This window comes from Leucoraja erinacea, chromosome 30 (assembly GCF_028641065.1).
Source record: "Leucoraja erinacea ecotype New England chromosome 30, Leri_hhj_1, whole genome shotgun sequence".
Taxonomy (NCBI): Eukaryota; Metazoa; Chordata; class Chondrichthyes; order Rajiformes; family Rajidae; genus Leucoraja; species Leucoraja erinaceus.
In genome coordinates this window covers 16011558-16027756 of record NC_073406.1, presented here as the reverse complement: position 1 = coordinate 16027756, position 16199 = coordinate 16011558, and the positions used below count along the sequence as shown (strand labels likewise).

General features: G+C 44.7%; 1 protein-coding gene across 2 annotated transcripts in view; it reads right to left on the bottom strand.

The window, feature by feature from the left end:
- Window positions 1–16199, bottom strand: part of gabrd (gamma-aminobutyric acid type A receptor subunit delta) — a 31197-nt gene extending 14998 nt beyond the window's left edge. For both annotated transcript variants that reach the window (XM_055659547.1, XM_055659548.1), the window contains exons 1-2: window positions 15839–16199; window positions 101–213 (exon numbers count right to left, since the gene is read on the bottom strand). In XM_055659547.1, the coding sequence (XP_055515522.1) occupies window positions 101–213; window positions 15839–15909 (184 nt within the window). In that variant the 5' untranslated portion in view covers window positions 15910–16199. The remainder of the gene's footprint in view (window positions 1–100; window positions 214–15838) is intronic.

The window sequence follows — 16199 nt, the reverse complement described above, 5'->3', positions numbered from 1 at the left end:
CTTGTAGTTCACGATTGTTTCCCACTGGTGTTTTTGCTGCTTTATAAACCATAGGAATCAATTATTCTAGTTGCCGTTGGCCGTTTGGATATGGACTTACCTCCTATTCCTGGTCGGAAATTCCGAGCGTATCCCTTCATCAACTCATCCAGATTTGGCAACCAGGATATTTGTATATCAGTGGTTATGTACTCCCCAAGATCATTCATTGCCCTGTTGAACAAATAAATGTACTGAGTAAATTCCAATTCAAAGTATGGCTCCAACATTAATGGCTCATTTGGTAAGGCAGAGTGTGGCTGAGACACAGGTCAGCTAGGTTATGGGTACAGAGCCATACAGGGGAGGTTGATTTCAGTGAAACGGGAGCATTATTTCTGGCCTCACTGCCCTTGAAAACCAGAATTGAGAAAGTTTCCATAATTACTTTCAATTCTGTTATCCTGACTCACCATTCACCCCTGTGTTCATTTACCAATGTTGGTTGCCAATAAAGTGGGCTGTCAATTTAAACAAAGCCTTGATCTTTGACTCTTGCCTGCTTTCGTAATCTCCTCCAGAAAGAACTGCAGATGCTAATTTAAATCGAAGTTACACACAAAATGCTAGAGTAACTGTTTTTATGTGGCTGTTGAAGTTCAGGTCTGAGTCCATGACTACTCCTAAGTTTCTGGCTTGGTTTGTTGTTTTAGCATTACCACTTGAAGCTGGGTGCTAACTTTTAATCGTTCTTCCTTGGCTCCAAAAACAATTATTTCAGTTTTTTCTTTGTTTAATTAGAGAACATTCTGGTTCATCCAATCGTTGATTTGCTCAATGCATCTACTCAGTGCTTGTATTGGACTATAGTCTCCTGGTGATATTGTTATGTAGATTTGTGTGTCGTCTGTGTAACTATGGTAACATATTTTGATGTTTTTCATAATCTGAGCCAGTGGAAGCATGTAGATGTTAAACAGAAGAGGCCCCAGAATGGAGCCCTGGGGAACTCCACATGTAATTTTTGCACGCTCAGATGTGTAATTACCTATAGACACAAAGTAGTCCCTGTCCTTCAAGTAGGATTCAAACCATTTTAATGCTGTGCCCGAAAGTCCCACCCAGTTTTCCAGACGGTCTAGTAATATGTTGTGATCGACTATGTCGAATGCAGCACTGAGATCTAGTAATACTAAGACTGAAATTTTGCCATTGTCTGTGTTTAAGTGAATGTCATTGAAGACCTTAACAAGAGCCATCTCGGTGCTGTGGTGTGGTCTAAATCCTGACTGGAAGACATCAAAACAGCTGTTCATTAACATGAAATTGTTCAGCTGCTTAAAAACAGCTTTTTCAATGATTTTACTGAGAAATGGGAGGTTTGATATTGGTCTATAATTGTTCAGTAGTGAAGTGTCTAAGTTTTTCTTTTTTAAGAGAGGCTTGATAACAGCAGTTTTCAGGGCCTATGGGAAGACACCTGAGAGAAGCGACGTGTTTACAATCTGTAGAAGGTCTGATGTCATGCAGTTTGATACACCTTTGAAAAGGCCTGTTGGTAGAATATCGAGACAGCAGGAGGAGGATTTCAAATGTTGTATAATGTCCTCCAAGGTTTTATGGTTAATAACATAAAATTGTGTCATGGTATTTGAATTGATTATAATCCGGTAGGCGGCGCGACTCTCGTCAGCAGCGGCCTCTGCAGCCCGTCCGCGTTTTTATTATTTTTTGTCTATGTTTCTATGTAGTTTTTGTTATTTTTTGTGGGGGTGTGTGTGTGTGTGGGGGTGGGGTGGGAGGGAGGGGGTAACTTTTAAATCTCTCCCTACACGGGAGACCCGACCTTTTCTGTCGGGTCTCCGTTGTCGTTGGGGCTGCAACGAGGAGCGGCCTCCAACAGGAGAAGACCGGGGACTCTGGTGCCGACGACTCACCTCACCGTCGCGGAGCTGGCCGAGTCCGGAGCGGGTGGAGCGGTGGTGGAGCGCTGCTGCTGCTGCGGCCCGACCTCCGGAGATTCGGAGGCTGCAACTGCGGGTCTGGCGGACGGCGGCACCGGGAGTCCGCGGGTCCCTGGAGGGAGACCGCTTTTCAGGGCTCCTGCAACGGCGACTTCTCCCGCCCGAGTTGCGGGGTTGAAGAGCTCCTGGAGCGGGGCCTGACATCACCACCCCGCGCGGCTTGGAATGGCCGTGGGACTCTGCGAGCGCACGCCGGGGGCTCTAACACCAAGACCCGGTGTGCGACCTCGCACCACCCGGCGTGGCTTTAATGGCCGCGGGACAATCGCCATCGCCAGCCGGGGGCTTTGACTTTGACTCTGACATCGGGGGGGGGGGGGGGAAGAGTGCAGTGGAGAGATAAGTTTTTTTGGCCTTCCATCACAGCGATGTGATGGATGTTTATGTAAATTATGTTGTGTCTTGGGTCTATTTGTTTGTAATGAATGGCTGCAGAAACGGCATTTCGTTTGGACCTCAAGGGGTCGAAATGACAATTAAATTGAATCTTGAATCTTGAATCTTCAATCTTGAAGTGGACACATGGACAACACATGTCCTGCACCTGATGTGGAGGTGAAGAGTGTGGGGGTGAAGAGTGACCTTATTGAGGTGTCCTAGGGCATAAGCATTCCAAAACTGGAGGGCATAGGTTTCAGATGATAGGGAAGAGATTTGAAAGGGACCGCTGGGGCTATCTTTTCCACTCATAGGGGAGACATATCTGAAATGAGCTGCCAGAGGAGGCTATAGAAGTGGACGCAATTACGACTGTTAAAAGACTTTCGGACAGATATATGAATAGAAAGGATTTAGAGGGATATGGGTCAAATGCAAGCAGATGGAATTAGTCCAATGTGCCAAATTGGCTGGCATGGACAAAATGGGCCAAAGGGTCTGTCTCCAAGATTTAGAGCTCTATGATAATAAATTGTGAGTGTTTTCTATAAACTGAGAGGCTGGTGTGAAGTGGGACACTTTTCGATGTTGAGCAACTGTGTAAAAATATCTTGAATCCAATGTCCAGGCCAGGACTGACACCATAATTGAACTTGAGGAGTCTCCTTGGAGGGTGTAGCTTTACGCTGCTTCACTTGTAAGTCAGTGGGACTTCAGAACCCGGTTTAAACTTTACCTCTGGTGGGAACTTGGAAGTTTCAGGTTTAATAACTGATAAACCCATGCAGTGAAGATTCCCCCAATAAAGGCTCATTCACTATGATTTATACAAAAAAAATAGTGTGAAAATGTATGCAATGTTGACAATAGCATCAATGATAAATATTGATACAAAGCAATATCCAGTCTAAGAAACGGAAAATTTAAGGAAAATTAAAGATTAAAGTTACACAACATGAACCTTAGATTAAATCAGTTCCTCCAACTTATTGCGGACGCCCCCTTGCCTGTCGGGGATGTTGACTATTTTTTGATGATTAGTCATCCGAGAACTCCTACCTGCTTTATTCTAAATTCAGTAACACTGTTTACTGCAATGAAAAGATAAGCATGTTTCAAGGTGGACAATGTCACAGGGGAGGTCAATCCCGTTCCAGACAATCCTTCTACTGCAGTTTCCACAGCTGTCAAATGTCAGAAAGATTAGAGCTTCCTCGCAGTGAGGCAGCAAGCAACTGTGAAATTTCATCGGGCTAGAGATACACCATACAAACCGCACTAACACAGACTGTACAGACCACACTAACACAAACTGTGCATACTTGCACTAACCCAAACTAACACACACTGTACAGACCTCATGAACACTGTCCCGCTGAGTTACTCCAGCATTTTGTGCTAATCTTCAGTATAAACGAGCATCAGAAGTTCCTTCCTACACTAACACAAGCCGGGTAGTCAACACTAACACAAACTGTACAGACCACACTAACACAAACTAGAGACCGCACTAACACAAACTAGAGATCGCACTAACACAAACTAGAGATCGCACTAACAAAAACTGTACAGATCACACTAACACAAACTAGAGACCGCATTAACACAAACTGTACAAGGCTCCACTTACACAAACTGCCGTTAACACTAACACACACTGTACAGACTTTGGTGCCTTCCCACACAGTGGGAAACTTTGATTCTGCTGTGTGGGGATGTTTTATGTCAAACCCTATAGTGTGTTGTGTCCCTTTTTTATTGTATGGCTGTATGGGAATTTCATTTCACTGTGCCATCTGGCACATGTGATGAATAAATCTATCTTGTATCTTGTATCTTGTATTAACACAAACTGTGCAGACCACACTAACACACACTACAGACCACACCAACACGAACTGTACAGACTGCATTAACACAAATTGCAGCTAACACTAACACAATCTGTGTGGACCACATTAACACACACTGTACAGTTACCCCTTCAACATTGATTTTGAAAGAAAAGAAAATGAGAAATGAGTAAAGGGGTAATGGTGACATTTTTTAATTCATTTTTTTCACAGCATTTATGATCCATCCCTAATTACCCTTGTATATAGTTAACATTCACCCACTTTAATGGGTCTGCAATCCACAGAGACACACTCTGTAGAATTCCTGAGCTGCTCTCGAGGGACATAGAGGCACCAAACGGATTTTACAACAATTGGGTATTTTCGTACTGGGACCAGTTTCTTTTCTAATACTCGGTAGACAAAAATGCTGGAGAGACTCAGTGGGTGAGGCAGCATCTATGGAGCGAAGGAAATAGGCAACGTTTTGGGTCGAGACTTCTCAACTCGAAACGCTGCTATTTCCTTCACTTCATAGATGCTGCCTCAACCGCTGAGTTTCTCCAGCATTTTTTGTCTACCTTTGATTTTCCAGCATCTGCAGTTCCTCTTAAACATCTTTTCTAATACATAAATTCTCTAAGAATGGCAAACACTCCAGTTGTCTAACAGTGATGACCAGTGCACCATATGTCAGCAGCATGTGGTGACACCCACTTTAATTGAATAACAATCTTCCAGAGCGGCTGACTACAGGGAGATTAAATGGGAAAAAGCAATTGACATTATAAAATAGTAACCATTAGATGTAATAACAAGTATTATTTTCAATTAACATGCTTGCAGGGATCTTCTTTAGTAGATTAGTTGATTGCAGCAAAATGAGTAAAAGCTAAATACAGGAGGAGATTTACAATGCTTTACCTGATAACAAATGATAGCCTTGGACTATCTTTGATTGGACATTACTGGACTTTATCTTGCACTAACCGTTATTAACTTTCTCATGTATCTGTACACTTTGGATGGCTTGATTAAACATGTATGGTCTTTCCACTGACTGGTTAGCATGCAACTTAGCTTTTCACTGCACCTAACAAATACAACAAACTAAACTCAAATCAATTATGCAATATCTTTAATGTAGTAAAAACATTCCAAGGCACTTTGCAAGAACACAGAACAGGCCCTTTGGCCCACAATGTCCATGCCAAACATGATGCCAAGTTCAACTAATCTCCTCTGCTGCTGGTGATCCATATCCCTCCATTGCCTGCATATCCTCATGCCAATCTAAAATTCTCCTAAATGCCATTATCATATCTGTTTCCACTACCAACCCTGGCAGCACGTTCCAGGCACCCACCGTTCTCAGTGTAAAAAAACTTGCCCTGCACATTTCTATTAAACTTTGCCCTTCTCAACTTACAGTTCCGCTCTCTGGTCCTCGGGGAAAAAGGGAGTGTTATTAAACACAAATGGGCAGACGACCAAAACATTTAGTTACATAAGATAGTTTATCAATAACCTTCCTTCAGGTGGGGGGAAAAAAGGTGGAGAACCACAGAGATATGGAATTGGGTTTTCAGCGGGATGTTGGGGTGGAAAACGGATGAATTAAGTGGCAGAATTGGAGGTATGGAGATCATGGGAACTTGTGGAGCTGAAGAAATTGTAGAGAGTTTTTTTTTAAATAATTTTTTTATTTAGAGAATTTATTTAGAGATACAGCACGGAAACAGGCCCTTTGGCCCACCGATCAACGGTCCCTGCACATTAACACTGACCTATACATACAAGGGATAATTTTACATTTATACCAAGCCAATTAACCTACAAAACCTGTACGTCTTTGGAGTGTGGGAGGAAACTGAAGATCTTGGAAAAAACCCATGCGGTCACAGGGAGAACGTACAAATAAGAAGCTAGAGTCAGTGTTAGAGCCATTTATGTGTAGGCTAGCTACTGTTGGCATATTATATTATTTTGTCTAGATATGTCATAGTATTATTTTGGACACTTGGGGGCGGTCATTAGATGCACAGAGGGGTGTATATATATATGGGCATAGTGCACAGGGAGTGGCAGATCAGGCACAGGGGTGGAGAGTATACAGTTTTCACCAGGCTGGGAAGAACAGCTAGCTACAACTTGTATGCCGAATAAGGATTGCCTGGTACGTTCATCTCTTTGTTTGTACAACTACTTCAATAAAGAACTAATTAAACTGGAAATAACAACCGGAAAATCTGTTCTATTTGGTCTGCTAAAGATTATTCCTACTTACCTGTGTAGTAATGGCAACGGAATGGTGGACACTGGAAGTCAGAAATTTGCCATTACAGTCAGGATCGAACCCGGGTCTCTGGCGCTGTAAGGCAGTAGCTCTACCGCTAGGCCACCGTGCCGCCCCAAGATAGGGAGGGGTAGGCCCACCAAGTCTTGTAAACAATCATGAGAATTTTAAAATGAGCTTTTGCTAATCAGGATACAGTTCAGGTCAATCACAGGGTTTGGAGGCTGGTGGGATCAATGTGCTGCCTTATGTTTTACATGTAAGCAAGTCATGTGGTTAATTTAATGACTACTTCAAGTTTAGAACATGAGCATCGAGTAAAGGAGCACCTGGCTGTCAGGACAGAGTAAATATTCTTATTTGAAGTCTATGAATCCTATAACAGTTATTATAAGTGGAACCTGCCAAGCCCCCTGCAGTATCTATCATCATCCATTTGACCAGGCGGGTGAGCAAGGCTTGGTGTGAGTTTGGACATAGTCAACCATGTTACAGATTACTTATTTTTTTACTAGAATGTAGAATGAAGGAGGCCCGTCAAAACCATGCTGAACTGTTAAGTCCAGAGGTAACAAGGTCATGGGTCAAAGGTTCAGGCAGGGGCAGAAAACGTTGACCTTGCTGAACTAGAAAACAGGTAGCTTCAGGGATGGCGTGGTTATAAGGTCTAGAACTAAACGTGGGATTAAATATGGTGCAAAAGATTTTAACAATCTTATTTAACCTCAAATATGTTCCCTGAGATTGGGGTTGGATCTGGCAGAATAATGTTGGATTAGTAGGAGGGTAGTGATTAGGTTTGTGATCAGAAATGAGTCCTTGGGCAGGGAGAGAGGCAATCAATGAAGGGTAGGCACATCTCAACAGATCCATTCTGCAGCCATGTACCAATTGCCTCGGGAGTGACTTAAAATAGGACAACGTGGACTAATTTCTAAGTATTTATGTCAAGTTCAGATTATATTTTTATCATCTTGTGATAGGTTGAAGAGTTAATCTAAATCAAATTTGGTAACAAATTCTTACAATCTGCTTCCGCCAGCTGATGACACAAGTACAACGAGGTACAGATTTCATGCTGAGGGGCGAACATATAGGAAGAGATGAGGGAAAGAACTGTACTGCCAAAAAGAGAGGTGGCCATGGAGACAAACAAATATTATAAAATAATGTATATTTAAAATTCATTCTTTATGAGGACATCGCTGCAAAACAACATTATGCATCACAGCTTTATTGCCTGTGTAAAGTCACCAATGGAACATTCTCCTCCCATGGCAAAAGCTGCACACATTACTGATTGGACCTCAGGTTGCAAATCCTTACACAGAAATGTTCCATAGCATAATGTACTGTGTCTGGTTCCTTCGATAGTACAGCAGCCTGTCTCTTCCACAGAACAGGTCACCCTGGAAGGCATTGGCTTTAATACTTATCCTTATAGTTTAATCATTTTTAGACTCGTAGAGTCCTACAATGTGGAGGCAAGTAGCCCATTCTGATCATCGAACACCTATTTACTCTAATCCTACACTAATCCTATTTTATCCTCCTCAGTTTCGCATCGACTCTCCCCAGAGTCTACCGCCCACCTTCACACCACGGCATCTCACAGTGGCTGATTAGATTACCCACCCACACAACTTTGGGATGTAAAGGAAAAGCAGAATACCTTGAAGAAGCACACATGGTCAGGGAGAATGTACAAATCCACAAATATAGGGCTGAATGTCAGGACCCAAACCTGGGTCACAGGAGGTGTACCTCTGTCCCGCACACGCACTTGACATTACAATATTTTAAAGTGTGCCATTTTATTTCCCAGAGTAGGTACTCCTTAGCTGTATTTCCAATTATATTGTGACAGTTCGTGGTTTATTAATTTAGTTTATAGCTTTCTTAGATCCTTTTTAAAAAAAAGTGTAGACCCTTTTAAAACTGGCAGATAAATTATTACTGACTAAAAATTCACAAAAATCGCTGCATTTCAGTAAACAAGCGTGTGAAGTAATAATTGACTGCTGATTCAGTCCTGATGTTCCAGCCAAAGCAGCATTGCATACACAGTCACTTAACTGAAAACAGCCTCATCTGAAAAATAATCAAAACTAATCAGCAATGAATCAATGGCTTAAGTGAGACACAGGAGCGATGGAAGAACAGGCACAGCTTTCAAACACCTTACGCTATCCCGTGGTCATAATATGCCTCTTTGGTGAAGGAGGACAAGGTTGGGCAAAAGAGAAAGGGCATCAGGAGAGGGAAGATTAGAGTCATAGAGTCAAAGCGTCATTCAGAATGGATACAGGCCTTTTGGCCCAACTTTCCCATACCGACCACAATGCCCCTTCTACACCAGTCCCATTTGCCAGTTTTTGACCCATATACCTCTAAACTTTGTTTAAGAGGGAACTGCAGATGCTGGAGAATCGAAGGTTACACAGAAAAGCTGGAGATGGGAAGATGTGGCGAGTAGTGGGGTCACGTTGGAGGTGGCGAAACTGACGGAGGATTATTTTTTGTATGTGACGGCTGGTGGGGTGAAAGGTGAGGACTAGGGGGACTCGGCCCTTGTTGCGAGTGCGGGGATGGGGAGAGAGAGCAGTGTTGCGGGGTATGGAAGAGACCCTGGTGCGAGCCTCATTTATGGTGGAGGAGGGGAACCCCCGTTCCCTGAATAGTGAGGACATTTCAGATGTCCTGGTGTGGAACGCCTCATCCGTGGAGCAGATGGGGATGGAGTCCTTACAGGAAGCAGGGTGGGAAGAAGTGTAGTCCAGATAGCCATGGGAGTCAGTGGGTTTATACACAGAAAAGCTGGAGAAACTCAGCGGGTGCAGCAGCTATCCCATGGCTATCTGGACTACACTTCTTCCCACCCTGCTTCCTGTAAGGACTCCATCCCCTACTCCCAATTCCTCCGTCTACGCCGCATCTGCTCCACGGATGAGGCGTTCCACACCAGGACATCTGAAATGTCCTCACTATTCAGGGAACGGGGGTTCCCCTCCTCCACCATAAATGAGGCTCGCACCAGGGTCTCTTCCATACCCCGCAACACTGCTCTCTCTCCCCATCCCCGCACTCGCAACAAGGGCCGAGTCCCCCTAGTCCTCACCTTTCACCCCACCAGCCGTCACATACAAAAAAGAATCCTCCGTCAGTTTCGCCACCTCCAACGTGACCCCACTACTCGCCACATCTTCCCATCTCCCCCCATATCTGCCTTCCGCAAAGACCGCTCCCTCCATAACTCCCTTGTCAATTCTTCCCTTCCCTCTCGGTCCCACCCCCTCCCCGGGCACTTTCCCTTGCGGCCGCAGGAGATGCAACACTTGTCCCTTTGCCTCCCCCCTCGACTCCGTTCAAGGACCCAAGCAGTCGTTCCAGGTGCGACAGAGGTTTACCTGCATCTCTTCCAACCTCATCTATTGCGTCCGCTGCTCTAGATGCCAGCAGATCTATATCGGTGAGACCAAGCGGAGGTTGGGCGATCGTTTCGCCGAACACCTCCGCTCGGTCCGCAATAACCAAGCTGACCTCCCGGTGGCTCAGCACTTCAACTCCCCCTCCCACTCCGCCGCCGACCTCTCTGTCCTGGGTCTCCTCCATGGCCACAGCGAGCAGCACCGGAAATTGGAGGAACAGCACCTCATATTCCGTTTGGGAAGTCTACACCCCCGGGGCATGAACATCGAATTCTCCCAATTCTGTTAGTCCTTGCTGTCTCCTCCCCTTCCTCAGCTCCCCTGCTGTCTCCTCCCACCCTCCAGCCTTCTGGCTACTCCTCCTTTTCCCCTTTCTTGTCCCCACCCACCCCCACCCCCGATCAGTCTGAAGAAGGGTTTCGGCCCGAAACGTTGCCTATTTCCTTCGCTCCATAGATGCTGCTGCACCCGCTGAGTTTCTCCAGCTTTTCTGTGTAACCTACCTCTAAACTTTTCCTGTCCAAAAGCCTTTTAAATATTGTTATAGTACCTGCCTCAGCTATCTCCTCTGGCAGCATGGTCCATATACCAACCACCCTCTAATTGAAAAGATTGCCCCTCAGGTTCCTATTAAATCTTTTCCCTCTCCCCTAAAACGTCTGCCCTGGTTCTTGATTCCCCCACTCTGGGTAAAAGATTCTGTGCATTTACCCTATCTATTCCCCTCATGATCTTATACACCACTATAAGATCACCCCTCATCCTCCTGTGCTCCCAGGTATAACGTTCTGGTCTGCCCAACCTCAGTTGCTCAAATGCTGGCAGTCTCACAACACCACAGACCCAAGTTCAATCCTGATCTCGGGTGCTGTCAGTGCAGAGTTTGCATATTTTCTCTGTGTGGGTTTCCTCCGTTTGCTCCAGTTTCCACCCACATCCCAAAGACATGCGGGTTTGTAGGTTAATTGGGTTGTGTTAAAAATGTCCCTAATGTGAGGGGAGTGGATGAGAAAGTGAAATAACATAGAACTAGTGTGAACAGGTGATCGAAGATCGGTGTGCACTCATTGGGCTGAAGGGCATGCTTCCATGCTGTATCTCGAAACTAAACTAAACATCCTCGTAAACGAGGACCTTAGAAAAAAGGGAGCCGTACGATAGATTCAGTTATTCACCTGGGTGCAATGAAGTACCTTGTCACATGTTCACAGATCACACAATATGCATGATAATGATAGAAACAACAATGAATGCAATGACGATGGTATAAAGGGCCTGTCCCACTTAGGCGATTTTTTCGGTGACTGTCATAGCAGGTCGCCAAAAAACGGCGACTGGACCCCCCTACGACAATGTCTACGACAAGCTACAACAACCTACTACCTAGTTGACGGCAAGCTATGGCAAGCTACCGACAACCGGCGACTCATTAGCACGTCCACCTACGGCCACACGTACAACAACCTACGTCCATCCGCGACAAGCTACGACAACTGAAGACAACTTAAGGCAATTCAGTCGCTGGTACCTGTCGCCCGTTGACGTACGTTGACGTAGGTAGTTGCCGATAGAATTCACCGAAGTCAACACCAGCGACAACTTGTGTCACCTGGCGACAACCTACGCCATCCAGGCGACAACCTGCGACAGCACCGACGTCAGGAGAAGTCAAGCTACGCTCATTGGCGGCAAGCACACTATCGCCAAAATGTTTTGAACATTTCAAAATCCAGCGGTGACCAGAAAAATGCTACGACTCTTTGGGTGACTGAGGAGACATACAAGCGACACCCTGGTGACCATGCGGCTACAGCCTAGTCGCCTGTTGTCGCCTAAGTGGGACAGGCCCTTAACAGTAGAATGGTGCAAAGATTTTAATGCAATCTAAAGTAATGCACAACAACAATCTCAAAGCGCAATAACAGAATAACCAAATGAGGTAGAGTTAAGAGTATGAGTATGGGGCAGCACCTCCAGGAAGGGAGTGTGGAAGAGATGAATGGCTCAGGAGTCTGATAGCAGTGGGAAAGAAGCTGTACCAAAAATCTAGACAACTGTGTGTTTAACCTCCTGTATCTTCTCCCAGAAGGTAGAACAGAGAAAATGGAATGGCCAGGGCTGCAGGAATCCTTGACGATCCAGTCCTCTAAATGCAACAGGATTAAGATGGACTGGATGGAGAAAACTGACGAGCCTGTGATGGACTGGGATGTTTTCACCGGGCTCTGCAGATTCAGGCAGTCAAAAACAGACCAGTTGCCATACCAGGCTATGATGTGTTCTGTCGAATACGTTCTACAATGCATCTGTAGAGGTTTGAGGGAATCCTCATGGGCATGCTCAATCTTCTCAGATGCTTAAGAAAGAAAATATACTGCTGTCTTTTCTTGATCACTGCATCAGTGTGAAGGGACCAGGTTGGGTTGCTAGTGCTAAGGATGCCTAGAAATTTGATGCTGTTGACCATATCTACAGCAGCTCTTGATGAAGACAGGGTTGTGTTCACTCCCCTGCTTTGTTAGATCAACAAACAACTTTTTCATTTCACTGATATTAAGGGCGAAGTTACTGTTCTGAAGCATGAAGCAAAGTTCCCAATCCTTTTCCTATACTCCGTCTCACTATTGATATTGAACTAGCCAACAACAGTATCATCGGTGAAATTAAAGATCGAGCTAGTGCCGTACTTGGCCACCCACTCATAGATCTACAGGTAGAGCAGGGAGTGAACTTAATGAAATACAGAAGATAACTCAAGGTTTAATCAATAGAAGTCAGGCAAGTTAGGTTCAACAACTTCTCTATCCCTGAGAGAGAAAGGAATAGAGTTGGAGGTCATCGAATTAGCTGGAAGTGGAGGCACATAGAGAGGAAGGCACCTAAGTTGTATAGAAATATGAGAATCTTGTCTAGCGTACATTGAGCCAAAAGGTATATTGTGAATCATTTGATGGAGTGCTCCTATTCATGAAAACCAAATTATCCCAAAGTGAGATTCATCCTTTTTTTGCAGACTAAACAGGAGCTGTGTGAACTGTCAGAACCCAACAAGAAAATAAAACATGAAATTGAGGAGTGGTTTATACTCTATATCATGGAGTACAGCTTTACCCACAGATCTCACAGCTGTCATTATCATTGCAATACTCACTGCTGTAAAAGTGAGTCACCTCAGAAAGACCATTCTCCATGGCAGCTACTGTACCAGACCACAAAGGCCAGTAAGGAGGTGAGGGAGAACAGAATTGGGATGGAGACCATAGGGAGGGGGCATAGTTTTCTTACGTGTCTGGGACTATACACTTAAGAAACCAAAGCGGTACTGTGAGGTGCAAACTCATCAAGGGGCCTGTGATCACAGGATCTGGTGCAATGGTGCATAATGTTGCAGTGATGTCAGTGACACTAATGGGCACAGAAGAGTTAGACTAGTAGAGGCTGTAGGCAAAACTTTAATATTCCAATGGGTGGCCCTTGTGTCCCTTGGCCTTCTGTAGCTGGGTTATGCTCCTGGACAAGAGCCAATTTCTGTCATTAAATAAGTGAATGGTCGCTGTACAATAGACAACCTCATTGCTTAGAATGTAGAAATATATAGCACAGGTACAGGTCCTTCGGCCCACAATGTCTGCGCCGAACATTATGCCACAATAAGCTAGTTTCACCTGCCTTCACATGATCCATACCCTGCCCCATTCTCAGCATGTCCATGTGCCTATCTAAAGACCTCTTAAATGACACCAGGTGAGATGTGTGTTTGACATGAGGCAACATGTCAGGCACACTAGAAAAGTTGCATTTGGATGTGCAGGCCAATTTCCTGATAGTTATTAATATAATGTGCAAAATTGTGCATATATGCAGTCATGCAAAACAAAATGAGACCAATCTCTTTGCTAATGCAAATAGAAGTATATATATACCCTGTAACTGCGAGTCCCCTTGATCTCTCCTGACATTGTTTACATGGGATTGAGAATCGTTGTGCCAATGTTGTGGGCACATGCAGAGCTATGTACTCTCAGCACTCCTGAAGGCTGCTCCATCCACTGTTGATGTGGGCTGTGTTTCGGGCATCCCTGTGGAAGCACATGTGCCTGCAGCACACCTTAACCACATGCATAATACCCAGAGCTCAATTTTGAGCTTAGTTCTGATCTTCCTTGGATCCATAACACTCAAAAAAACATACCTGAAGGAATTCCGGCCACTCTATGAATGGAGAAATTGCTGCAAAAGGTTAATCTGCCATTTAAAAAAATGTCATAAGAAAAACACAGACTTTGAATGGGGCCTTTGCAATAGTAGACAGATGAAATCGGATCTTTGTCAACTAAAATTTGATTTAATGGTTGAATGTACTTTTGTCCTTGGGTTTTGATGAAGACTTATGAATGGTTCTTCCATAAGCTAAGGTACAATCCTAATTCTCCAACCTCCGCGTTGCAGACATTGGACTCTGAAACGGTTACTCTACAATGCGGAGAACTATATCCTGCACTCCATATCTTTCTCTTTGCTCTATCTTTTGTACTTGAGTTTGGCTTGATTATATTCATGTGTAGTATTATCTGATTTGATTAGAGATCTGGCGAACAAAAGCTTTCCATTGTACCTGACAATGATAAACCTAAATCTGAGCATCCCTGGTATACAGGATTGCCACAGAGTGAGGAGATCTGATCATTCATTTGAGCCATAGTTTGAAGATATAACAATTAATGATTTTGCTCTAAGGGTATGGAGATAAGGTTTTAAAACTGAGAATTAATTTCTGAATATGACAAAGACAAGCATCTCATACTCATCTGAGCTGCTCAGTGATTGTTGCATTAAGTCCAAGCAGTCGGTTAGATGCATTATAGTTTGTTTAAACATTAACCATTAAGTGTTTAAAATAAAAATATTCAGAACGCTGACTCCATGGCAAAATCTCAACAGAGAAAACTCAATGTTCTCTTCTGAATTTTGATGATAAAACCAAAATCTAGGCTACAGTGGAAACAAAACTACGCAGTGGGATGCAACAGTGACCCCCTTTTCCATCTTAAACGTGTAGATTATGTTAAAAATATCTCCATTGGAAAGTGATAGATCTGCAGGAAAGAGATTAAACGGAGATGCATTCGGAAGACTAAAATGGGTCAGCGTAATGCGGAAGGGTTACCAAATGTTTGCAAATTGTAAAAGAGAGATTCAATTGGAATAATCCGGGGGGGGTTTTCACAGCTCTTTGACAAGGCGCAGCTCGGAATCTCAGGATGTACCCGCATCCAACATGCCCCGATAAAGGAGAGACGGGGCCACAAGGAACTGCAGATGATGGAATGTTGTGCAAAACAAAAAGTGCTGGAGGAACTCAGCGGGTCGGGTGGGAAATAGACAGACGACGTCTCGGGTCGGGACTCTTCTTCAGAATGATTTGGGAGAGATGGGGTTGTGTGCGCGGGAATGTACACACACTCTGACACTAACGAGAACATGGAATTAGACGCCCCCTGTGCGTGGGCTTGTTGCAAAGCTGATTAATTTTGCAGACGCCAGGGACTATAGATATGGGAATCTTGAGCAAAATAAAAAGGGATAAAGTGCTGGAGGAACTCAGGACGTCAGAAAGCATCTGTGAAGAACACGCTGATGAAGGGTCCCGACCCGAAACGCCGCCTATCCATGTCCTCCAGAGATGCTGCCTGACCGGCTGAGTTACTCCAGCACTTTGTGTTTCTTTTAATGTAATCGTGCATATGAACAATGAGTTGCCGAGACAATATTTGCATGATTTACACTCTTCTCGGAATTAACTCCTTGCCTTTCACTACTAAAAGTTGCTCGGTTCAGCGAATGGATGGGAAGTGGACCGACCTTGTCGGGATGAACGCAAGAACAATCGTGACTTACCGTACAAACTTGTGCTGCTGGTGGAGTAGAAGTAGCAGCAGAGACGTGAGCATTAAAGTGGTAAACTCCATGTCATCTCGCTGAAGTCCGGAGCTGCCGGTGGGTTTTAGCGGAGACTCAGCCTGGGCGCGATGGACCTCGCCGAAAGTGTGAGAAACTGGCGCCTCTCCATCTTGTAGCCTGAGGTAGTCCTCGGCTCGGCTCGCTGGGGGTAAAACACGGTTATCAGCAGACGTGATCGGGTGCCAGCTCTCCCCTCTCCGCACACGCCCGCAATCTGCTCGCTGGAAGCAGCACCAGCTCCTCCCAGTCAGTGCAGCAGCCTCGCCGGGTCCCTGCTGCTGAGGTCCCGAGTGGAGGA